General features: G+C 36.6%; 1 protein-coding gene across 5 annotated transcripts in view; it reads left to right on the plus strand.

The window, feature by feature from the left end:
- The window catches only part of PARD3B (par-3 family cell polarity regulator beta), a 1,059,813-nt gene that overhangs the window by 670,079 nt on the left and 369,348 nt on the right, over positions 1 to 20,386 (plus strand). For 4 of the 5 annotated variants that reach the window (XM_047720837.1, XM_047720840.1, XM_047720841.1 and 1 more), the window contains one exon: positions 14,993 to 15,037. The exons of the other annotated variant lie outside the window; for it this stretch is intronic. In XM_047720837.1, coding sequence (XP_047576793.1) covers positions 14,993 to 15,037 — 45 coding nt within the window. The remainder of the gene's footprint in view (positions 1 to 14,992; positions 15,038 to 20,386) is intronic. 5 annotated transcript variants of the gene reach the window in all.

The following is a 20,386-nucleotide window of genomic DNA, read 5'->3' on the forward strand; positions in this document are numbered from 1 at the left end:
GAATTTCTAGGTATTCACAAAGATTCCTAAAAAAAAAAAAATCAGTAAATATCTATTAAATGAGTAATTCATACCCAAATAATTTAATTTTTCCAAATCTCTTTTGGAGTTTTGCAGTAAAAAATGTACTTATTATAAGAATCAGGGAGCAAGGGGAGGAGGGAAAAGAAGTAGGGTGGGATGATGGACTTTCCCTTCCTTCATCCACAGTCTCTGAGGCCTCCAAAGAAACCCCTGGTCTAAGGAAAAGAGATTAAAAATTTACTGCCTTTGAAGTTGCTTTGGACTCTAGGTCTATCAGCTTTCCATTTTTCCTATTAGTATTTTCTATTATCTCAACCTTGTTCAAGATTCTTAATATACCTCAACACCTTCCCAAAAGATAGTGGATGTTTAGTATGTATGTGTAATCATCTGTTCTGCAAAAGGAGCCTGATTAAAATGAGCTTATCTAATAGATCAGTATAAAACACCATCAGTTCACTAGAGTATGAGAGTGTGTGCAGACCTTTGTGCAGCCCATTGAAGGGAAAGGTTGTGTTCTCTGGATTGGACAGACAGCACATAATCTCCGAAGCTAATATCCTCTAATAAACAATGAATCTGGATGACAACTTTTCAAAATCTATTACATACTAGTAACCCTGGTTTTGCACAGTTTGCATATTAAACAGATGATAGTCAATTCTGGGCAGAAATATAGACAGTATTATATACTTCAACTCATGCCAGAAGAGAAATCTTTTGATAGCACTTATTGGAGCCAAGAACAGAAGCAGCTCAGCAATCCCCAGCCAGAAATCAGGTGCCAAAATTAATACATGCAAGAATAAAATGGGTTGCTGTCTTAGTGTAAAGTCCATAAGCTCTAGGAGAAACACGCATATAAATCCTGAGTAGCTCGGGTTATGAGAGCTGGAGGGTTACAGTTCAGTTCCCAGCTGGCCAGTTAACTTTACACGAAGAAACAATGTTGAGTGATGGGAGAGTATTTTCTGCCCAGCTGGCTCTCTCACAAGCATGTGCAGAAGTGCCAGGAAGAGAGCAGGGATGGTGGTGTTCAGTAACGTAAGCCCTGCATATGACTTGGATATAGCAGGCTTGCTTGTCAAACGTGTGGGTGACACACAGCTCCGCAGTTTGCTAATGCATTGGATGACAGAATAGGGATTCAGGAAGATCTCAACAGGGAGAACTGATGAGCAGCAATTCAGAAGATTAAATTTAATAGGGATAAATGTAAATTCCTGTACTTGGTTTTAAAAAAAAAAAAATCACATCTGCCTCCTGCCTTACTCCCATCCAGCTCATTTTCCACACTGCAGTCTGGGTGATCTCTTTAAAACGCAAATCCGATCATGTCACTTTCTTGCTAAAAAGCCCTTAACAGCATCCCATTGCCTTGAGGTTAAAGATAAAAGTCATTAATGTGGTTTTGGGTTCCTCCCTGACTGACCCCATTCTTTCTACTTCACCTGGTCTCCCACCCATCTCCCTCTCACACTGAATGCTCCAGCTCTATGGAAGACCTTTGGGGTCTATGTATGGGATCTGCTTGGGAGTTTCTGTGTTTCCTCTGTCCAAACATCATCTTCACACTCCCCCATACATCTTCAGGTCTCTACTTAAAGTCCTCAGAAAGACCCAATCTGTAAACTAGGGTTAGTATCTTCATTACCTGTTTTTGAAGTCCCCTAATCATGCTTCTTTAATTCAACAAAAATGTAGCGAGTGCCCACAATGTCCTAGGCACTGTCCTAGGCCCTGGGGACAAAATGGTGAACCAAACAAGCCCAGGTCTGTGTAGATCTTATGTTCTAGAGAAAATATCAGGCAGGAAAAGCAGAATGAGGACATAGCAATGGAGAGCTAGAGCTGGAAGCCCTACCGTAGGTAAGGTGGCCAGGAGGCCCCCTCTTTGAGGATGTGATGAATATGGAGATGTGAATGAAGGGGGTCCGTGAGCTCTGTGGCTATCTGGGAGAATGGCACTGCAGTCACGGGGAAGAACATGTCCCAGAGCTCTGAAGAGGGATGTGCGCAGCATGTTTGGGCAACTGCAGAGAGGCCAGAATGAGCAGAGTAGGCTGAGCAAGGGGAGAGCAATGAGGTTGGGAAGTCTCCAGGGATCAGCTGAGGCAGTGAGTAAAGGCTATCATGAGTTTTTAGATTTCCTTCTAAATGGGATCACAAGCTACTGGGAGGTTCTGAGCATGGGACAGTTGTAATAAGATTTTTGTTGTGTTTATTATTTTAAAAGGATCCCAGTAGCTTCTGTGTGGAAAATAGATTATAGGGAGTAATTGCAGAATCTCAAAGATCAGTCAGGGGTTATTAGATCTGTCAAGGTGAAAGCTGAAGGTAGCTTAGAGGGGGAAGATTTGTTAATACCTCTCACTGTATTTGTGATAAGTTGTATGATAGAAACGTGGCCGGTTCAAGGCTCAGACTGTCTTGTTCACTCCCACAGTCCCAGGGCCTAGCATGATGCTTGGCACCGAGGTCTTGACTCTCCATAGATCTTTGTGGGACAAAGACCTGGCTTAACAGCAGTTAATACAAAAAACACTTCAGGGTGTTAGTTGATAGTAGCCCACTTTGCCTGACAAAAAGTTACTCCGGTCTTAGGTTGCATTAAAAAGCCAGGGGTTGATAGGGGAGTGAGGTGAAAATAGGAGATATGAGTCCCAGGGCACTCCATGCTGCTTCTACTATTTCAAGACTATTGACTTGATCCAACACCATCCCCCCCCCCATCTTTTTAATTACGGAGTCCCTCAGTCAAAGACCACACACTAGATTCTGATTCTGTGGTTTTCTCTGCTAACTTCATTCCTATGTTCAAGCAATAAATTCTCTACGATGTCACTTGGATTTATCTCTTTTTTTTTCCCTTCCCACTGCTCTGACATCATCTGAACAATAGTCCACACCTCTCCTTGGTAACAATTTCCAGGTGTATGAGCCTCAAAACAACTTAGAACAACTCTATGTCTTCTGAGAGCATCAACAACCATTTTTAAGAGACATCATGTGCTCTCTCGTGTAGTTTGTTATGAAATTCTACTTCAGCAGGTAGTGGTGACTAGTGAAATATATCCTAGTTGATGGTATAACCATTAGCAAAATCTTACCTCTTTGACTCCAATCCTAGAAGGAATTTGTGCTTTGAAATCAGGAAATCTTCAGACTCCCACTGCCCTGCTTGCTAACTTTATGACAGAATCCTATTGAGCCGCAGTTCCCTCCTCTGTAAAGTGAAGATAATAATGCCCAACTCACAGAGCATTTGTAAAGCTTAATAGATAACATGTGTTAAAATGCCCAGCATGATTTCTGACTCGTGTAATATGTTTGGTTCCTTCCACCTTATCCCCATTAAGGATAGAATCACTTTGTGGGAATGTATATTTATAAATAGTGAAATTATACGTGTGTTGTTTGGCTGGTTAATAGTGAAAATAATTGTTTATTATGTGACTCACAGAATAGCCTGTGCCCCCTTTTTCTTGGTGATAATAGAAATATTTACCAAGGGTCTAAGAAACATGAGCATTTTTATAGTGTGGGTAGTAGAAATAATCCATCCCTGATAGGTCCCAAGAATTCACAGATAGGTTTCCTAAAAACGAACTCACACAGGTTGTCTTTTCCCTCTCACAGATTTTAAAAAAGAGAGACTCCATACAACTAATCTCTGAGGACCTTTGGAATCTGTAATGGTTTATCATGTGAAGATGAACAAAATCTTATCTTTCCCTTCATTGAAGTTGCCCACAAATCAACATGAAACAGAGTAGAAAATGGCACATTTGTTTGGAGGAAAAGCTGAAGTATCACATGGGGGAGAAAGAAATGGAGAGAATAGTCTACAAAGAAGAGGTTGTGGGGGGAGCTGGGCCCACGAGAAGTAAGTGTATTTATACACCTGAAGCAATTCCAACTGAGGTAAAGGCAGATGGGAATCACTCTATGTGACCTTGATAAAAGGTAAATAGAGGAAAATAGAGTTCAAATGTTGAAGAAAGGGCTGAGAAGATTAAATTACTTGCTTTGCAGTTTGAATTTAGTCAAGGTTTTGGGGTAGGTTAGAAAAATAATGAAAATGATACTTAGCACAGGTCAATCTGGGTATGGTAAATAAATAGTGTAGACTTGGGGAGATGGCGGTAGGTCAAGAACAAATTGGAGGCAGTTGCCAAAGTTCAGTCATGGAATGGTTAAAGCCTGGGGTCCAGCAGCAAGGACTCTTGGAAGGAAGACTCATGACAGTTGCTCATAATGATAGCATGTGTACAGGACACGGAGTAGTCCTGAGTTTAGACATGGTTTTCTTTCAGTCTACAGCTGCATTTTCCTTTTGGTTATATATGCCAAAAAATATTTTTTTAATCCTATTTTCAGCATTGATTACATGGTATCCCTTTGTGGGAGAAAAGTGGGTAATGAGACGTCCAAAGAATATTGCTCTCGGTCACTGATCACATTCTCAGCTCGGAGTCTCCCTGTTGCATTCTAGATGATAGTTAACCAAGTTCTCTGTGATTGAGGAAACTGGTTTCAAAAAAGGACAAAGATGTTTCAATTAAAAAAATAATTAGAACTATTTTTGTACAAATCCCAGAGAAATTAAACAATACTATACCATGGAGCAAAGAGTCCAGAGAAAGCTAGATAGTTAGAGTGTGTAGAGTACTGGAGAAGAGAGATTTTGCACAGAGAGTGAACTCCAGGTATATTTAAAGCTTCTGTCTTAAGTATTACACAGAGTACTGATCAGAGTACTTATGTGAGAAAACTACCAAAGCTGGGAAAATAACTCCCCAAAATATCCAGGAAATAGTACCCAGTTTTTGTACATGACCAAAAATTGTACCTGTTCCCTCCAACAAGATTGGAAAAATCTTAAAATCCATAGGACATTGGATAGGGTGTGCATAAGGGCAATGCCTCTGCAGTAGGGTATTCTTGGCCTAGAGTAAAGGCTATTCTGGTCCTGCCTAGAAAATCTTAAAAGCAAACTCCAAAAGGATAAACTCTTTCCAAGTGATTCAACTATATCCCAAAGATATAAAAAATATTTAAAGGAATATAAAAATGCCAAGAACCCAACAAGGTAAAATTTATGGATCTAGTATCCAATAAAAGATTATCATGCATACAAAGAACTATAGAAATATGACACATAATGAGAAAAATCAATCATTAAAACCAGAACTGATGCAGATGTTAGAAGTTGCAGACAAGCACATTAAAAAATTATTGTGATTGTATTCCATGCATTCAAAAACCTGGAGGAAAATTGAATATGTTAGTCAGAGGTATGGAAGATATTAAAAAATCATCTGGAAACAAATGTTTAACATCCAAGATGAAAAATACAGCAGACGGAATTAACAGCAGATTAGGCATTGCAGAAAACAAAGGCACAGCAATAGTAAAACAGAAAAGACACACAGAAATGAACAGTGAACTGAGGGACAACTTCAAGGTGGCCTGAGGTACATGTAATTGGAGCCCCAGATGAGAAAAAAGGGAGACCGGAGAAAAATATATGAAGAAATAATTGCCAAAATTTTTCTAAGTTTAATGAAAGGTAAGAACCCAAATCCAAGAATAAGTCTCAAAAATGCTGAAAGGATTCAGATCATACAACATATATTCTCACTATGGTGGAATTAAAATTTCAAAATAGAACCCTGAAAAATCTATAAATATTTGAATCAAGAAAAAAACTAAGAGAAAACATAGAAGGTATTTGAATTGAATGAAAATGAAAACACTGTGTATCAGTTTGTGCAACAATAAAAAAAGTTGTGGGAGGCCACTGAAAGGACAATTTACAGAACCGAATTATTAGAAAACGGAGAAAAATATCTCAAAGCAATGACCTCCGTTTCATTTTAAGAAAATAGAAAGAATAGAGTGAATTCAACCCAAATTAAGCTTAAGAAAGGATATCATAAAGAGTAAAAATCAATGAGCTGGAAAAAAATTTTTGAGAAATCAGTGAAATCCAGGTCTAGTTTTTGAAGAAGGTCAAGAAAAAGGATGCCTTATTACCAAGACTAATCAGGATAAAATAAGACACATGAACATTATCAGGATTGAGAGAAGGGACATCATTATGGATTCTACAGATAATAAAAGAATATTAAAGTACTTTATGAACAACATACTTGACAACTAAGATGAAATGAAATTTCAAATTACTTGAGGGAGACAAACTGTCAAATTCATGCAAGAAGAAATAGTCTAAATAGCCCTATAGCTATTAAAAAAATTGAATTATATTTAAATACTTTCCTACAAAGAAATCTTTAGGTCTAGATGGTTTTCCTGGTGCATTCTACTAAGGAAGAGATAATATGAATTCTACAGAAACACTTCCAGATAAATAAAGAGGAGGGAATATTTCCCCAATTCATTCTATGAAGCTGGTGTTACTATAATATACCAGACAATGACATTAGAAACCAACAAAAACAAAAAACAAAAAGAAAAATAAAACAAAAAAACCCCTTTAACTTGATATCCTTCATGAATTGATACAAAATTATGTTATAAAATTGAGCAAATTGAATCCAACCATGTATAAAAAAGATCATGATCAAGTGGGATTTATTTTAGGAATGCAAGTTTGGCCTAATATTTGAAATCCGTGTGAGTCACATATTAAGAGACTAAAACACAAATGTATGATTACATCAGTAGATACAAAAAAAGGTATTTGAAAGAATCCAATATTTAATGAAAGAAAAAAAATTAAAGAATATGTTTGGGAACGAACTTGCGGTAGAATTATGAAGGAAAGAAAATGATAAAATGCAATTCAGGATTGTGGTTACTTTTGAATAAGGAGGAAAGGGAATAAGATTGGAATGAAGCACCCATGTGTTTCAAAGGTAAAATAATATTCATAAATCCAGTAGATGAAACACAGTGTCTGTTTTATTGTCTTTTATATCTCCCACATAAGTTATGGATATTTTAGTGCAATATTTATAAAAGCACTTTTAATGCTAGTGGGGGTTTTTGTTTCTGAAATCGTCATGTAACAGAAAGACGTCTGTTTGCTCTGTTTGCTGCTTTGGAAACTCATCACATTTGTGTATTGAAAAGAGTATCCTCTGTACCAAGCATTTTGGATTTTTTGGAAGTGTAATGTGATATTTTCCATAAACAGAATGAACTGCATGTTTAAATGTCACTACCATGTGAAGAACAGCAGTGAGATTAGTGCCAGCAAGCCAAAAACTACAGAAACACTAAACCCCAGTGGTCAGTTCCGTATAACTCATTGATTAGAGAAGGACACTAGGATATGACTATTCTACCAATTCTATTTTTTTCTGCAATTCACCACTTTAAATATACGTGCGTTGATATTTACTCCAAACAGTTCTACTGTGTTCTGTTTTTTATCTAGACCTATGCTAGAATTGGATTCCAGTACCCTTTCCTACCCCTTCCTTGCCAGGATTGAGTCTGCAAATTATACCACAAGAGTTTTACTAGGTTTATAGACATGTGTGTTTCAACATTCATATAACCATATACAGAACACACTAAACATATGCCCCATTCATTAGCCTAGAGCCCGATGGTAAAGGGACATATTCAAATTGCTGCTTTCTTTACTCTTCCATATTCTGCATCCATTCACTCAACAAACATGAGTAAGAAGTGCTAAGCATGATTCGAGGGTAACAAGGAAAAACAAGACATATACCTTCCTTAAGGTTTTCATATTTTAATGTACAACAGATCCATACACAAATAATTGAGAAATTTACAAATTATGTTCCCTAAGCTCGGCCCAGGAAGATGACTTGGAAAAGATGACATTTAAATGGAATCTAAAAGCATACATGCAGAGCGGGAGAATGAATGAATGTGCATGATGATTCAGAAGGAATTTGATTTGCTATTTGTATATTGTGCAGATGCATGAAGCTGCATAGCCTGTTCAGAAATATACTTCTTCTGTGCAGAGAAGTACAAAGAACCTAGCAAAGGTGGCGGTATTTAAAAGATGATCAGAATCTGTTTGTGAGCCCTGCTCGATTTCATGATGAGTTTTTGCCATGCTCTGAGTTGCCCCATGCTGGAAGTAAGGGGCAGTGTCCACATTTTACAAAGGAGTTCAGTAAGCTTGAAAAAGACTAAGTAATTAATCCATAGCCACACAGGTAATTAGTGTCACAGTCCAGGTCCCTTTGACATCAAAGCTTGATCTCTTCCAACTCTTTTCATGCTACTCCGTATCCATGACTAAAAAAGATGCCCCAGGTGCTAAAAGTTTTCGAAGACACTAATTGGTTTAAACATTCAGCCCCCTAAAACCTTTATTTACTTTTATGGGTCATCACGTCTGTCTGTCTAACCTACTGTATTCCTCAAGCTTATCCCTCTTCCTTTATTATACTATTATTACTTTATTATACTAGTTATTGCATTGTATCAATGTGTTATTTGTCTCTCCTTATTAAACCCCAGCATCAAGTATTTGATTTTCTTTAGAAAGACAGTATTTATTGCATAGATTCAAAACAAATGACTTAATAAATTTATGAAGGAATGATTTTGTTTTTCCAATGTTCTTTAATGAGTCCAAGACAATAGTATAAAGAACATAGAGAGAGTGTTAGATTTTCCTAACTTTAGATTTAAGATCTCCTAAGATTCATAGAGAAAGGGAATTCAAAAGAGATCCCTGAAAAGTTGTGAACCTGTGAATAGATGGGTAACTATAAGGGAGTGGGTCCCTCATTTTTATCTCATGATACTGTGGCTGAGGGATGTCCTATAATATCAGAAGAAAGCTTCCACTGTGGAGTTCCAGTTAGCTTATCATCAAAGCTGTGCTTTAGGGGAAGCTTGCTAAGAGAAATGGTGAGATAAAAATTTATATCATCAACGTACATTAATTCCCTAACCCTCTTTTCAGCAAAAGCCTTGATTTGTTTCTTTAGTTTTGCGGGGTTTGTTTATTTGTTTGTTTCAAGAGACGGAAGAATTTTTCCACACTTAAGAATTAATAGTGCTGAAAACTCAAAAAGTGTCCCCGAGGAGAAACAGGATCCCAAATGCTCATTGACATAAGAAAACACTATAAATTAATGCCGTAAGAACTCATGGTTACTAAGAAGAGAACTTAATTTACAACTTGAAACAGGTTCGTATTTCTTAGAAATTCTGGAAATCAATCAGTGGTACAGAAATTGATTTACTAAAGAGAAGAAATTGATTCTTAATGTTGGCAACTACACCAAATTTTTTTTTTTTTTTTAAGTTCTGAAGGGACATCTCTTGAAAACAAGTTTATTAACCATCAAGGAATTACTTGGTATTTAGTTTCCTAGCAAACTATCCAAAGAGAAGTATTTATGGCCTCATTAGAAGATAGATTTTTATTGTACCAAACATCACCTTCAAAACTGCAATCTTTATTGTGTCAAAGGCATGGAAGTAGAAATTAGATGAAACAGAACTCTGTATGTAAAAGGCAAGCATTGCATCATATTTAAGAGTGCTGCTTTGCACCACAGTATCTCAGTAGGAAGTAGTGGGAATCTGAACACATTTGCATATTCCCATTCATGACATAGTGTTGGCATTCTCAAAAAGAGTAACTGTAGGGGCGCCTGGGTGGCTCAGTGGGTTAGGCCGCTGCCTTCGGCTCAGGTCATGATCTCAGGGTCCTGGGATCGAGTCCCGCGTCGGGCTCTCTGCTCGGCAGGGAGCCTGCTTCCCTCTCTCTCTCTGCCTGCCTCTCTGCCTGCTTGTGATCTCTCTCTGTCAAATAAACAAATAAAATCTTTAAAAAAAAAAAAGAGTAACTGTAGCTGATGGCAGTTTTTATCTGAAGAGATTTGTACGTGTTAGCAGTATACTGTCTTCTGTCAGCTTAAGTAGAGCATATGGGGCCCATTAACTCACCAAATCTGCCACTGTTCTGCAAACTTTTATTAAGCAAGTGCAGCCCCTAATAGTCACTTATGTTATAGAATGTGTATCAAATGCTATCAATAAGCAAGAGAATTGTTTCCCCCGGTGAGAATGCATTTGAAGTGTATGAGAAAGCTTGACAAAAGAATAAAATATTCTAAGTGATCACTGTACTAGTATCAATGTATCCTACTGGGAATCCAATGTATGTATTATAAGCACTTTAATGTTTGCTGCTAATAAGCTCTCAGAGTGCCATCTTTTTCACAGATTTTTCTCCCCATATTTTCTGAGTTTATGGTTTCTCTCAATTCTAACCATGATCCTGGTTGAGATTAAATCAAAAGACACTGCGTGTTTATCCACAGTTTTAAAAAAGTTGGTATAAGTTTTGAGCAATTCTAATTAGCTTCAAAAGACCTCAGCAAAGACAGCTAGAAACAGAAACCATCAGGCTGCTCTGTTTTCCCAAGCAAGTCTTCCTGAATGAGAGGATGCACCAGGGAATTAACAAACATCCAAACCCAAGAGTGTCCTCCTTATAAAGCTCTTTACAAGAATTAAATCAGTGTCCATCAATCTTGAGTTGAAGGCCAAGAAGCATGAGCTTAGTACAGAAATCCCATTATCCAAATAAATTCAGAGATAAGAAGAGCAAGCCCCAGTGCTCTCTAAGTATTTAATAACAGTTACACTAAAAATGTCCATGAATTTCATCTTCAGGTTTCCACATTTCACTGATAATGCTTTGATTCCTGTAATATCCCTTTAAGTAATCAAGAGCAAGTAGTACCTGTCCTTGGATAAAACTGAAGGATAAGAAAAGGAACATAATAGGCTCTGGAAACTTGAAAAAGAAAAAAGAAAAGAAATACAAAAGAAAAGAAAAGAATGAACAAACAGAAAAAATAATCCGTCATCAGAACCAGAACAAGAAATTTTGAGTCTTGATCCATCAACACTCTCTGACTAGATGCATTGGTGCCTCACCGTTTTAGAATGGAAGACCTTTACAACACCCATTCACTCATTTTTTCAATCTTATAAATAAGGTTTTAGTCTGAAATGACACACCTGTCATATTCCTACTGCTACTATTCCAGTCGCTGTGCTATCCAAATATTATGCAGTGAAATGAGTAGACTTAAACTCCAGTCCCAAGAGATAACCTTAGAGTAGCTCAAAGGTAATCTGAGTTATAAAGGAAGTTGAGTATTAATTATAACACTTGTCATTTTTTAAAAAACTGGTGGTAGTGTGTATAATTTTGCCTCATTTTCTCATTTGCTACTCTTATTTAAATCACTTCCCAGCACTAAGCATGTGCATAAAAGATGATTGTTCCCAATTTAACCTTTTAAATAAAGTGTATTCTATTAAATAAGTCATTACAGTCCCTTCTCTTTTCCATTATGTTTATTCATTTATCTTCTGTCCCAAAGATAGACATCTGTGTCACTGAATATTTTGGAGAAAGACCCCTAATTTTTATGCCTATCACCCATTTGGATTTTCTGTACTGTTTTTTGAAATAGTGCTCTAAAGAATTTCAAATTGTCAATTAAAATAATGATAAGTATTCCCACTTAGAATAATAGAGAGTGTGCAGTCAAAAAGTTAAGGAAGTACCATGTTTAACCTAATATGGTTGAGAAATTTGCAATACTTAAATTGGCTTAGATTTAATGGGATAACTTATGTCTGTCAAAGAAAAAGAAAAATGCAAAATAATAAAATCTTTGTATGAATCCCTTTTCCAGAATAACTGCACATAATAAGACCATATTGTCTGAAAACCATATTTCCTTTGCCTTTCTTCCACTACAAGATGAACTAGGAGACAGGTAAACAGAGAGGTTAACCTGCTGTGGGTGTTGGATTATCCATGAGATAACAATTCTAAAACATCTGCCCAAGGCATTGTATTCTCTCAAGTGTTTTCCCCCCTCTGTTCCTCTATAATCCCAGGAAGTGAAATCATAAACACCACCACCATTATCAAATGCACAGCCTTTACCACTCTCACAGTTTTTATTTATCAAAAGTTTTCATTTATTGAGAAATATGTACCTGGCCCACAGTGCTCGATGCTTTCGTACATTTTTTTCATTGACTCCCACATCTCTTCATGGGGTGTTTTTATCTAAATCTTTTACACAGGGAAACTAAGGTTGAAAACAACTTAGTAACTTGCCTGGTAAAGCTGACATTCAACTCATATCTATCTCGTTATTAGCTGGCATGTTATTCTTCCTTTCTATATAGGTTCTGCTTAATAATGATGATAGTAGTCTGTATTTATTAAGCACTTACTAAATGATCTAAGTACTTTGCATAAACTTACACATGTAATCTTCACTACAGGCCTATGGAGGAAGCAATATTATCCTCATTTTTTATATGATGATATTGGGGCTCAGGGAGTTCAAATAAATTGCATATGACTAGTAAGTTTCCAAGTCAGAATTTTAACCCAGATGACTTCTCACTTGTGAAGTGGGGGTGAATATTTTGGCTCAAACCCATTAGAATGCTAAATTTCCAAACATATTAAACAAATTATAGCTAACGCTTGTGATTTTTATCACTGCAGAAAGATTTCTATTAATAACATATATTCAAATAAAAAGGATAATGGTTTTCTTAACATGTAAGTTTTTGTCAAGTATTTTCTTCTATTCATGCAACTGATGATTCAAATATATAACTGATTCTTCTATGACTCATCACCAGTATAGTGGAGTGGTTAAGAGTGCAACATTTAAGTTCTGGATCCTCCACATTGGAGGCATGCTTCAGTTCCTTTATCTGTGAAGTAAAGATAATAATAGTACCCATCTTTATAGTCATCGTGAAGATTAAGTGAATTATTAGCCCTAAAGTACATAGGACAGAACCTACACATTACAAGTGCTGTATAAGTATTAACCACTAGTGTTACTATTTTTAAATCATCATTGTTTTCTAGTACTTTTCTATTTGTACTGTAGATTCTACTGTAAAATTTTTTTAGACCTGAAAAAGCCAGAATTTGGCCCACAATTGGAGCCTGATGAGTATGGACTGACATATCCAACTAGAAATATGAAGAAAGTCTGATAAGATTTTTTGTTTGTTTTAAAGATTTTTATTTATTTATTTGAGAAAGAGACAATGAGAGAGAGCATGAGCAAGGAGAAGGTCAGAGGGAGAAGCAGACTGCCCATGGAGCTGGGAGCCCGATGTGGGACTCGATCCGGGAACTCTGGGATCATGAAGGCAGTCGTCCAACCAACTGAGCCACCCAGGCGTCCCAGTCTGATAAGATTTTTAGAAGTTAATAAATAGTAGGAGAATCACAGACAAGTAGTGTTGTTGTCTAGAAAATAAATAGTGGGAAGATCTGTGTATAATAACCGGGTTGGTGAAATACGACCGAATGGTGCAGGCAGAGGAAGGAGGGACATACTCCTCAGAGGCCTCTAGTGTTAGGGAAAATGGAGGGGGTCTTCTTTGTCAGCAGAGTTCACTTCTCATTGCTCAATCCTTGAGCACCAGGTTTTTATAGACCAACATAGCCAGTGGCACATAGCAAATAATGAACAACTGTTGTTGGATATTGAAGTGATAACCCATGCAGAGATCTTAAGGATTAAGAACTCCACATCTGTATTTTTGAGAGATGTTGGATAATAGCTTTCATATAGCTTCATTGTGTAATATTGGTATCAGCACCATACCAGCCTCCTAGAATGAGCTGAGAAGTATTCCCTCCTCTGAATTTCCTGAAAGAATTTCTGAGGATTGGTGTGATTTCTTCCTTAAATGTGTGGTAGAATTCACCAGTGAAGTCTTCTGGGCCTAGAGTTGTGTGTGTGTGTGTGTGTGTGTGTGTGTGTGTGTGTGTGTGTGGTGGGGGAAGTTTTAACTACAAATTCATTAAAAACAACAACAACAAAAACTATAGGGCCGTTCAGATATTCTGTTTCTTCCTACATAAGCTTTGGTGACTCGTGACTTTCAAAAATTTGCATATTTCATCAGAGCCATGTTAATCTAGGGTTGATTTTATTTTCCCCACTACTGAGGCAGGGTTCTTCATCTTCTTCTCCATGGCCCTGAATTATGAATCTTTACTCTGGCTATTAGGACTAGGCACTATTCCCAGCCCTGTGTGAACTTCAGACACTCTTTCCATTATACTTTTGGGTAGTTCTTCCCCAGGTCTTGGGCAGTTTCTTCACATGTGTGTGATAATCAGTATATTCCGCTAAATACGGAGATCTTCAGCAGATCTCAGCAAGAGTTCTGGGTAAGTCTTTCCTCTCCGGTTCTCCGCCTGCAACTGGCATTTGCCTTATCTTCCCTGGACATCCAGGTCCATGTGCTCAGGCTGGGGTGTCACAAGGCTCTGCTCTGTTTCCCTCCCTATACCACAATCTGGACACTTTCTCCAGGCAATAAACTGGAGCAGTTACAGGATTTACCTCACTTGCTTCATCTCTGCTGCCTAATGTCTAATCCCTGGATTGCCACTGTTTCCTGTTTTATGTATTTAATTTTTTTTCAAGAGATATTGTAAATCTGTTCCCTTTTACTCCAGATATAGAAGTCTAGTCCTTGAGTATTGAATATACATATACATATACATATATATATATGACACTCAAAAAATTTTATTATATATTACACATCTCCCCAGGAGTTTGCTTTCTCCTTTCGCAGGCATCAAAACAATAACCTAATTAACAGAGCTGAAGGTACTGAAAATTAAAAGAAAAAATTATATTCGGAGACAATCTAAGGTGTGTATATAATAAATATATAATATATAAATATTTTATATATATATATAGAGAGAGAGAGAGAGATGTATCTTCATAGTTGCCTTTTAATATCTACCAAAAGATATGAGGTGCCCCGGGTAGGCCAGGGAACAGTTTTTTTCTCAAATTTTTTCCAGTAAAAGATTTAACTTCTTATGAATCTATTTCAATTTATTGTTCAAAAAATGGCTGATTTACAAGCAGGCCTGATCCTTGTCTCTTTTATTTCTTCTCAGTGTCAGATGAAAGCAAAGTCCACTCATTGGCTGCTCACAAATCGGGTAAGAAACTCCTTGTAACTGACTTTATATTCTCCTTCCTGGAAATTGCTGGCTGTGTTCGAGTAGCAGTTGGAACCTATTTCCATCCACTAGTCACTGAAAGGCTTGCTAATTAATACATGAGATGTCTCTGACTTCCACAAAGATGAATTATTGCTTGGCTGTGTGTGTAGTGGCATAATGTATGCTGACTCAAAATCTTTGAGAGGAAAGGATAAAGGTTTCCAAAAACTAATAATTATAAAACCAAAAATCTTAAACCTGTTTGCCAGCTGAACACTTAAAACAACAACAAGGAAGAATTATAAGGAAAATCCAAGAAAGTTTGAAACTCTTTCCCATGATGACTTTCACATTACAGTGGCAGAACAAAGAGCTCCAGAACGAGAAAAGTATGGTCATTTCTCCTCAAAAAAGGAATAGTTTTTTTGCTTGTCATCAAAGAAGATCACACCCACAATGGCCATTTTATCTTTCTTTAGACTTAGGAATGAGCTCCCTCATTCCTAGAGGTTCTCTGGAGAGTCCACAAGGATTTCTGTGAGTTTCCTGGGTCTTTCTCTGTTATGTGGGAGATACCTTCCAGTTGAAAATCCAAGCTTTTCCTTCATTGCCAAGTGGTTTTTCTTCTCTCCCCTTGTCCTTCATTGTTGTTGTTGTTGTTGTTTTTCACACTAGTTGAAAACACTTAGAGCTACCAAGCTTGCAAATACTACAGTGATCCCTTTCCTCTACGGGTGTATTATTTGGGGAAGAGTATCCATGTTACTCTCAGGTTTGCCACTCCAAATAACAGAAGAGCTACAATTTGTTGACATCCCCCTGTTTCTGAAACAAAGAAAGTCTTTCCAGTCACCAAGTGTCTCCTGTGTTTATGTGCTAATTATGTTTCCAGCAGTAAGTGGCCTTGATGCCTCATTACTTCCATCATGTTCCAAGGCAAGATTATGATTTTTTTTTTCTTTTCCTCTTTCTCCAGTTTCTCTTGTGAGAACAGCAGGGAAGGGCTGGTTCACAACTCTTAGATTTTTTTTTTTCTTTTCTGCTTCTCCAAATAAAGAGCCTAAGAGGTTAGATCACTGTGAAGGAGAAGATTTCTCTGAGAGCGATAAACTGTAGTGTTGCTTTCCCCCATCATCCTTGTCCTTTAAATTCTCTACTACTGGAAATATTTTTAGGAGCCTGAAAAGGAAGTTCTCGTGACCAAGGAACCCCAAGGATAGCCTATATTATTTTCATCTTCAGTGCATCCTAAATGGTACTGCTTATCGTTAGTTCTGTTACACAGATTAAGACTTGAAGATTAAAGCCTTTCTATGTACTGGGATGGGCTTCAAGTTTAAAAAAAAAAAAAAAAAAAAAACACACGCACACCCAAAAACCAGTTTTTAAGACTGTTTATCAAACTGGTTTTTTTTTAAATGAGCAAATAAACTTTCTGACTTTTTTCCAGAAAATCTAATCTTATTCTGATCTTAATTTCCAAACAAGTTTCTGTCAGCCACTGACTAAAAGTTAATGGTCCTCTTTTAAAATGAGAACATTGTTACCTTTGCATATCACTACAGTATGTTACTAAGTTGAATGATATGCTTTTATATAGTGTAATATAAAACACAGTAAAAAAGAATTACCCAAAGTATGAAACTTGAAATAATTTCCAAATTGAAAAAAAAATGACAAATATGGCATAATTTTAAGCCTGTCAGGTTAACTTTTATATAATATGAACCATGCTGCTTTAAATATATCAGGTGTTTTAAAGATTTCTGATGCTTAATGAACTGCTAGTACAACATTCACCATTTTACATTTCCAAGTCCTCGTCTAACCTTATCACGGTGTCATTGAACTTTTCACTGGCCACCTATGGAATCAGTGGAAATGCTGAGAACAACCAGAACATAGCTCACTCTGGAGCAAAAGTGGTGTATGAGAAAACCCAATATAGATGGCTAACCAATTACCTAAAATTCTATACTCTAGAGTTATATTAAGTGAGAACACTCTAAAACAGTAGAGACCGTCCTGAGAAAATATAAAGCAGCATTAAAGAAAAATCTACAACTAAGTTTATAAATTTATATACTTAAGAATATACCCTCTTCCATTTTTTATATTTATTTGTTTTAGAAAATTCATCTTGAATTATAACGATCCTCAAAAAACTCATCCCTCATGTAACCCGCAACTCCCCTACACGTGTAACACTTAGGCAGAGCAGTTTCAGAGGAGGGGGCCGTGATGGAAAAAGAGGATTAAGGATCCTTTTGCTACTGGTAACATCTTTCATTTACTCAAGTCATCTTGAAAATTCACCCAATATATAACTGGTATAGTCTCAGTGTGGTATAGTCTGTGACCAGTAAACAAGTTACCAGCAGGACTATAATGTCTAATGTTCCATGGTCATACTCTTGCCAATGTTAAAAGAGATCATTCATTGTCTTTTCATTTTACCTTTTCCTTCCCCAAATCTTTCCTCCAGAATATTTAAGTGAAAAGGTGATATCTCTTTGCTAAAAAGGAAGAGTATCTCCCTCTGTCTCTTTTTAATTATAGCAATGTGGGCAGCTTTCATACTATCCAAGACCATCAGGAAGTTAAATTAAATTGTATGTGCTGACCTGAATCTATCATCCATCTTCTTATTTGGGGTGATATTCAACATTTTAATAAATTCATCTGAGTTAAAGTTTCTTCTGAGTCAGCTACTTAGTGTGTAGAGAGCCATTTCGTGCCAAGTTCCATCTGTTGGTCTGGCTTGGGTACCTCCCAAATTTGTGACAAGATTTTTGGCACCCTTTCCTTGGCTTAATTTTTAAATGGTTGGTTCTTCAAAGCTCAGATTAAATCAAAGGCTCAGGTAAGATAAATCTTTCTAATATTTTCGACCTAAAATGTAGTCCTAAAATTACGCCTTCTGGAATCAATTCAGTATTCTTGAGATTTTTCTAATGACCTACCTCAGGGGTTCCCCTGAGTGCGTAGCGTCTCATGCCTTAGGTGGGATATCTGGCAGGATGTTCTGTTGTCAATATTGTACGGTCCTCCTCCAGCTATGAGAGGAATTAATGTCTCTGGAGTGGTGAGACCTACCCAGAGAGGTTAGGAACAAAATGCCTTTTAGTGGGTTCCTTTAAGAAAAATCGCTAGTTTCAGAGAGCCTTAAAAATAAAAAATGTGTCTGTCCTTATCTTGTTAATTGACAAAATTTTGACAAAATCCAAATTTTAGTAAATGCAGGGGGTTAAAAAAAAACTTCAGCAAAATGTATATTTTAAGCAACGAAAGCAATTTTTAATGATATCAGTATTCTGAGGGAACATTAGAATCCAAAGAAAATGACATCAAATTTGGCATAGCTTTTTTTAAATTATGCTTTAATTTTGACTATACAGCCTCCTAAACTATATCTGCGAAGGAATCATTTCTTTTCTTTCCCCTAGATACTGAGCTGGCACCTAAACTAATAGCATAAAGCTCCTCCACATTTTAGTCAGAAAGGACTTATAAATTTTACTTTTTTACTATGTCTTAATTTTTTTGTTTTGATTTACTGCTTGGAGCTGTTTTAATATGTATTGACTGTCTGCGGAGATATTTGCTGACCCAGCTCTTTAAGATGATGCAGTACTAAAGAAAGCCGATGAGTTCTTCTTTATGAGCTCTGACATATTAATTAGCAAAATGGACTAAAAAGCTTTCCTATTTCTATTTTAATTTCGTACATTCTTGAACACCTGTCTATATAGCTGTAAAACAGGCAAGTCTGTAAAAGTAATGGTTGGCAGTCAGTCCAGACCTTTTCTGAGATAAGTTTATCAATTAATGAGCAAATATTCATTAAACAGTCTAGGGAGATAGCTCTGTATAGGTGCCTTGCAGCCACCAAGTTTGTGGATATCTTAACACCTTTTACTAGTAAGGAAGCTGAAGCTCAGGGTGTTAGTTAGTTACAGTTAGTTACAGTTAGCTTGTAACTAGCATGGGATGAGGTTATGAACCTAGATACTGTGTGACAAAGCCGATCTCCCACCAGCATGTGCCTAACACTTCAGTCCCAGAGACTGAGAAGAATACCATCTAGTTGGAATACATGATACACATATCAAAATAGCCCATAAATTCTTACCTTCTGTAACCTACGACTGAACAAGGAACACCATACAAATAATTTCTCTAGCAAACAATTGTAACTCAGTGAGCTTGAGAGGGACATCTAATCTGATCATTCTTGACTTTGTTTCCCTGCATGTATGTGTATTTATATATTTATATGAAAGTGTGGGCCAAGTTAAGAGATGTATAAGAGAGAAAATATGCATGTGATGTGCGTGTATTATGTATAAATCACAGCAAATGTGCATGGATGTGCATCCTTATGGCAAAGGCTGAAAGTTTAATATGTAAGTTGCTAACTTGGCAGACCTTACATTCTGTTCTAAATGCATTGTGTGTAAACTTTATATTTAGAATGTTCGAGTGTGGCCAAAGAAATCTCTAGATCTTTCCAAAGAAATAGAGCTCTTAAAAGCAGAAGGTGATCAGATAATCCCTTTAATACAAGAGCAATGTGCTATTAAATGACATTTCATAAATTTTGTTGAGTATGCATTTAAAATTTGGAGCACCAACTATAGTCATTTTTCATCAGTCTGAATTGGATTTTTTCTGACTTTTTTTGGTCATTATGGATGAGGAACTAAATCTTAGAGTTAGTGGGTAGTGGACTTAAACTGTTTCTTTTCTCTTCAGTTGGTTAAGGTAACACGATATGGTTATACATTTGAACAAAAACCTTTATGAGGTACATTCTAAGCTTTTGTCACTTGTTATGTTGGATAAATATACCTTTAGACACAAGAAATATATATATTCTCACATCCTCCAGTTTGGTTTACATTCCTGAGATGCAGGATGTTATTTTAAAAAAAATAGCAATATGTATAGGCTTCTTCCTATACAAACTTGATTATAAAACAGCCTGTGTGGTAAAAGATTACTGAATACTCTGGTCCCAAAAATTCAATGAATCAAATTGAATTAGAAACAAATATATCAGTCTTTTTAGAAGTGAGATTTGATTCATTGCTATTCAAATATGGTGCAGGTGTGTGCATCTCTGAATTTCATGTGTAAATAGAGTCTACATGTTTTTACAAATCAAATTTCAAAATTAATTATTTTAGTTCCACTCGTGTTTATTAAATGCCCATTCTGTGACAGGTGTTATATATCAAGTGCTGGGGATACAAAGTGACATATGACATGGTCTCTGTCGTAGAAAAAAAATTTTGAAATGGTAGAGGAGAAAGACATATAAGTGCCTAATTAAATATTGGTTTA

The sequence above is a fragment of the Lutra lutra genome, chromosome 3 (assembly GCF_902655055.1).
Source record: "Lutra lutra chromosome 3, mLutLut1.2, whole genome shotgun sequence".
In the NCBI taxonomy this organism is placed as follows: domain Eukaryota; kingdom Metazoa; phylum Chordata; class Mammalia; order Carnivora; family Mustelidae; genus Lutra; species Lutra lutra.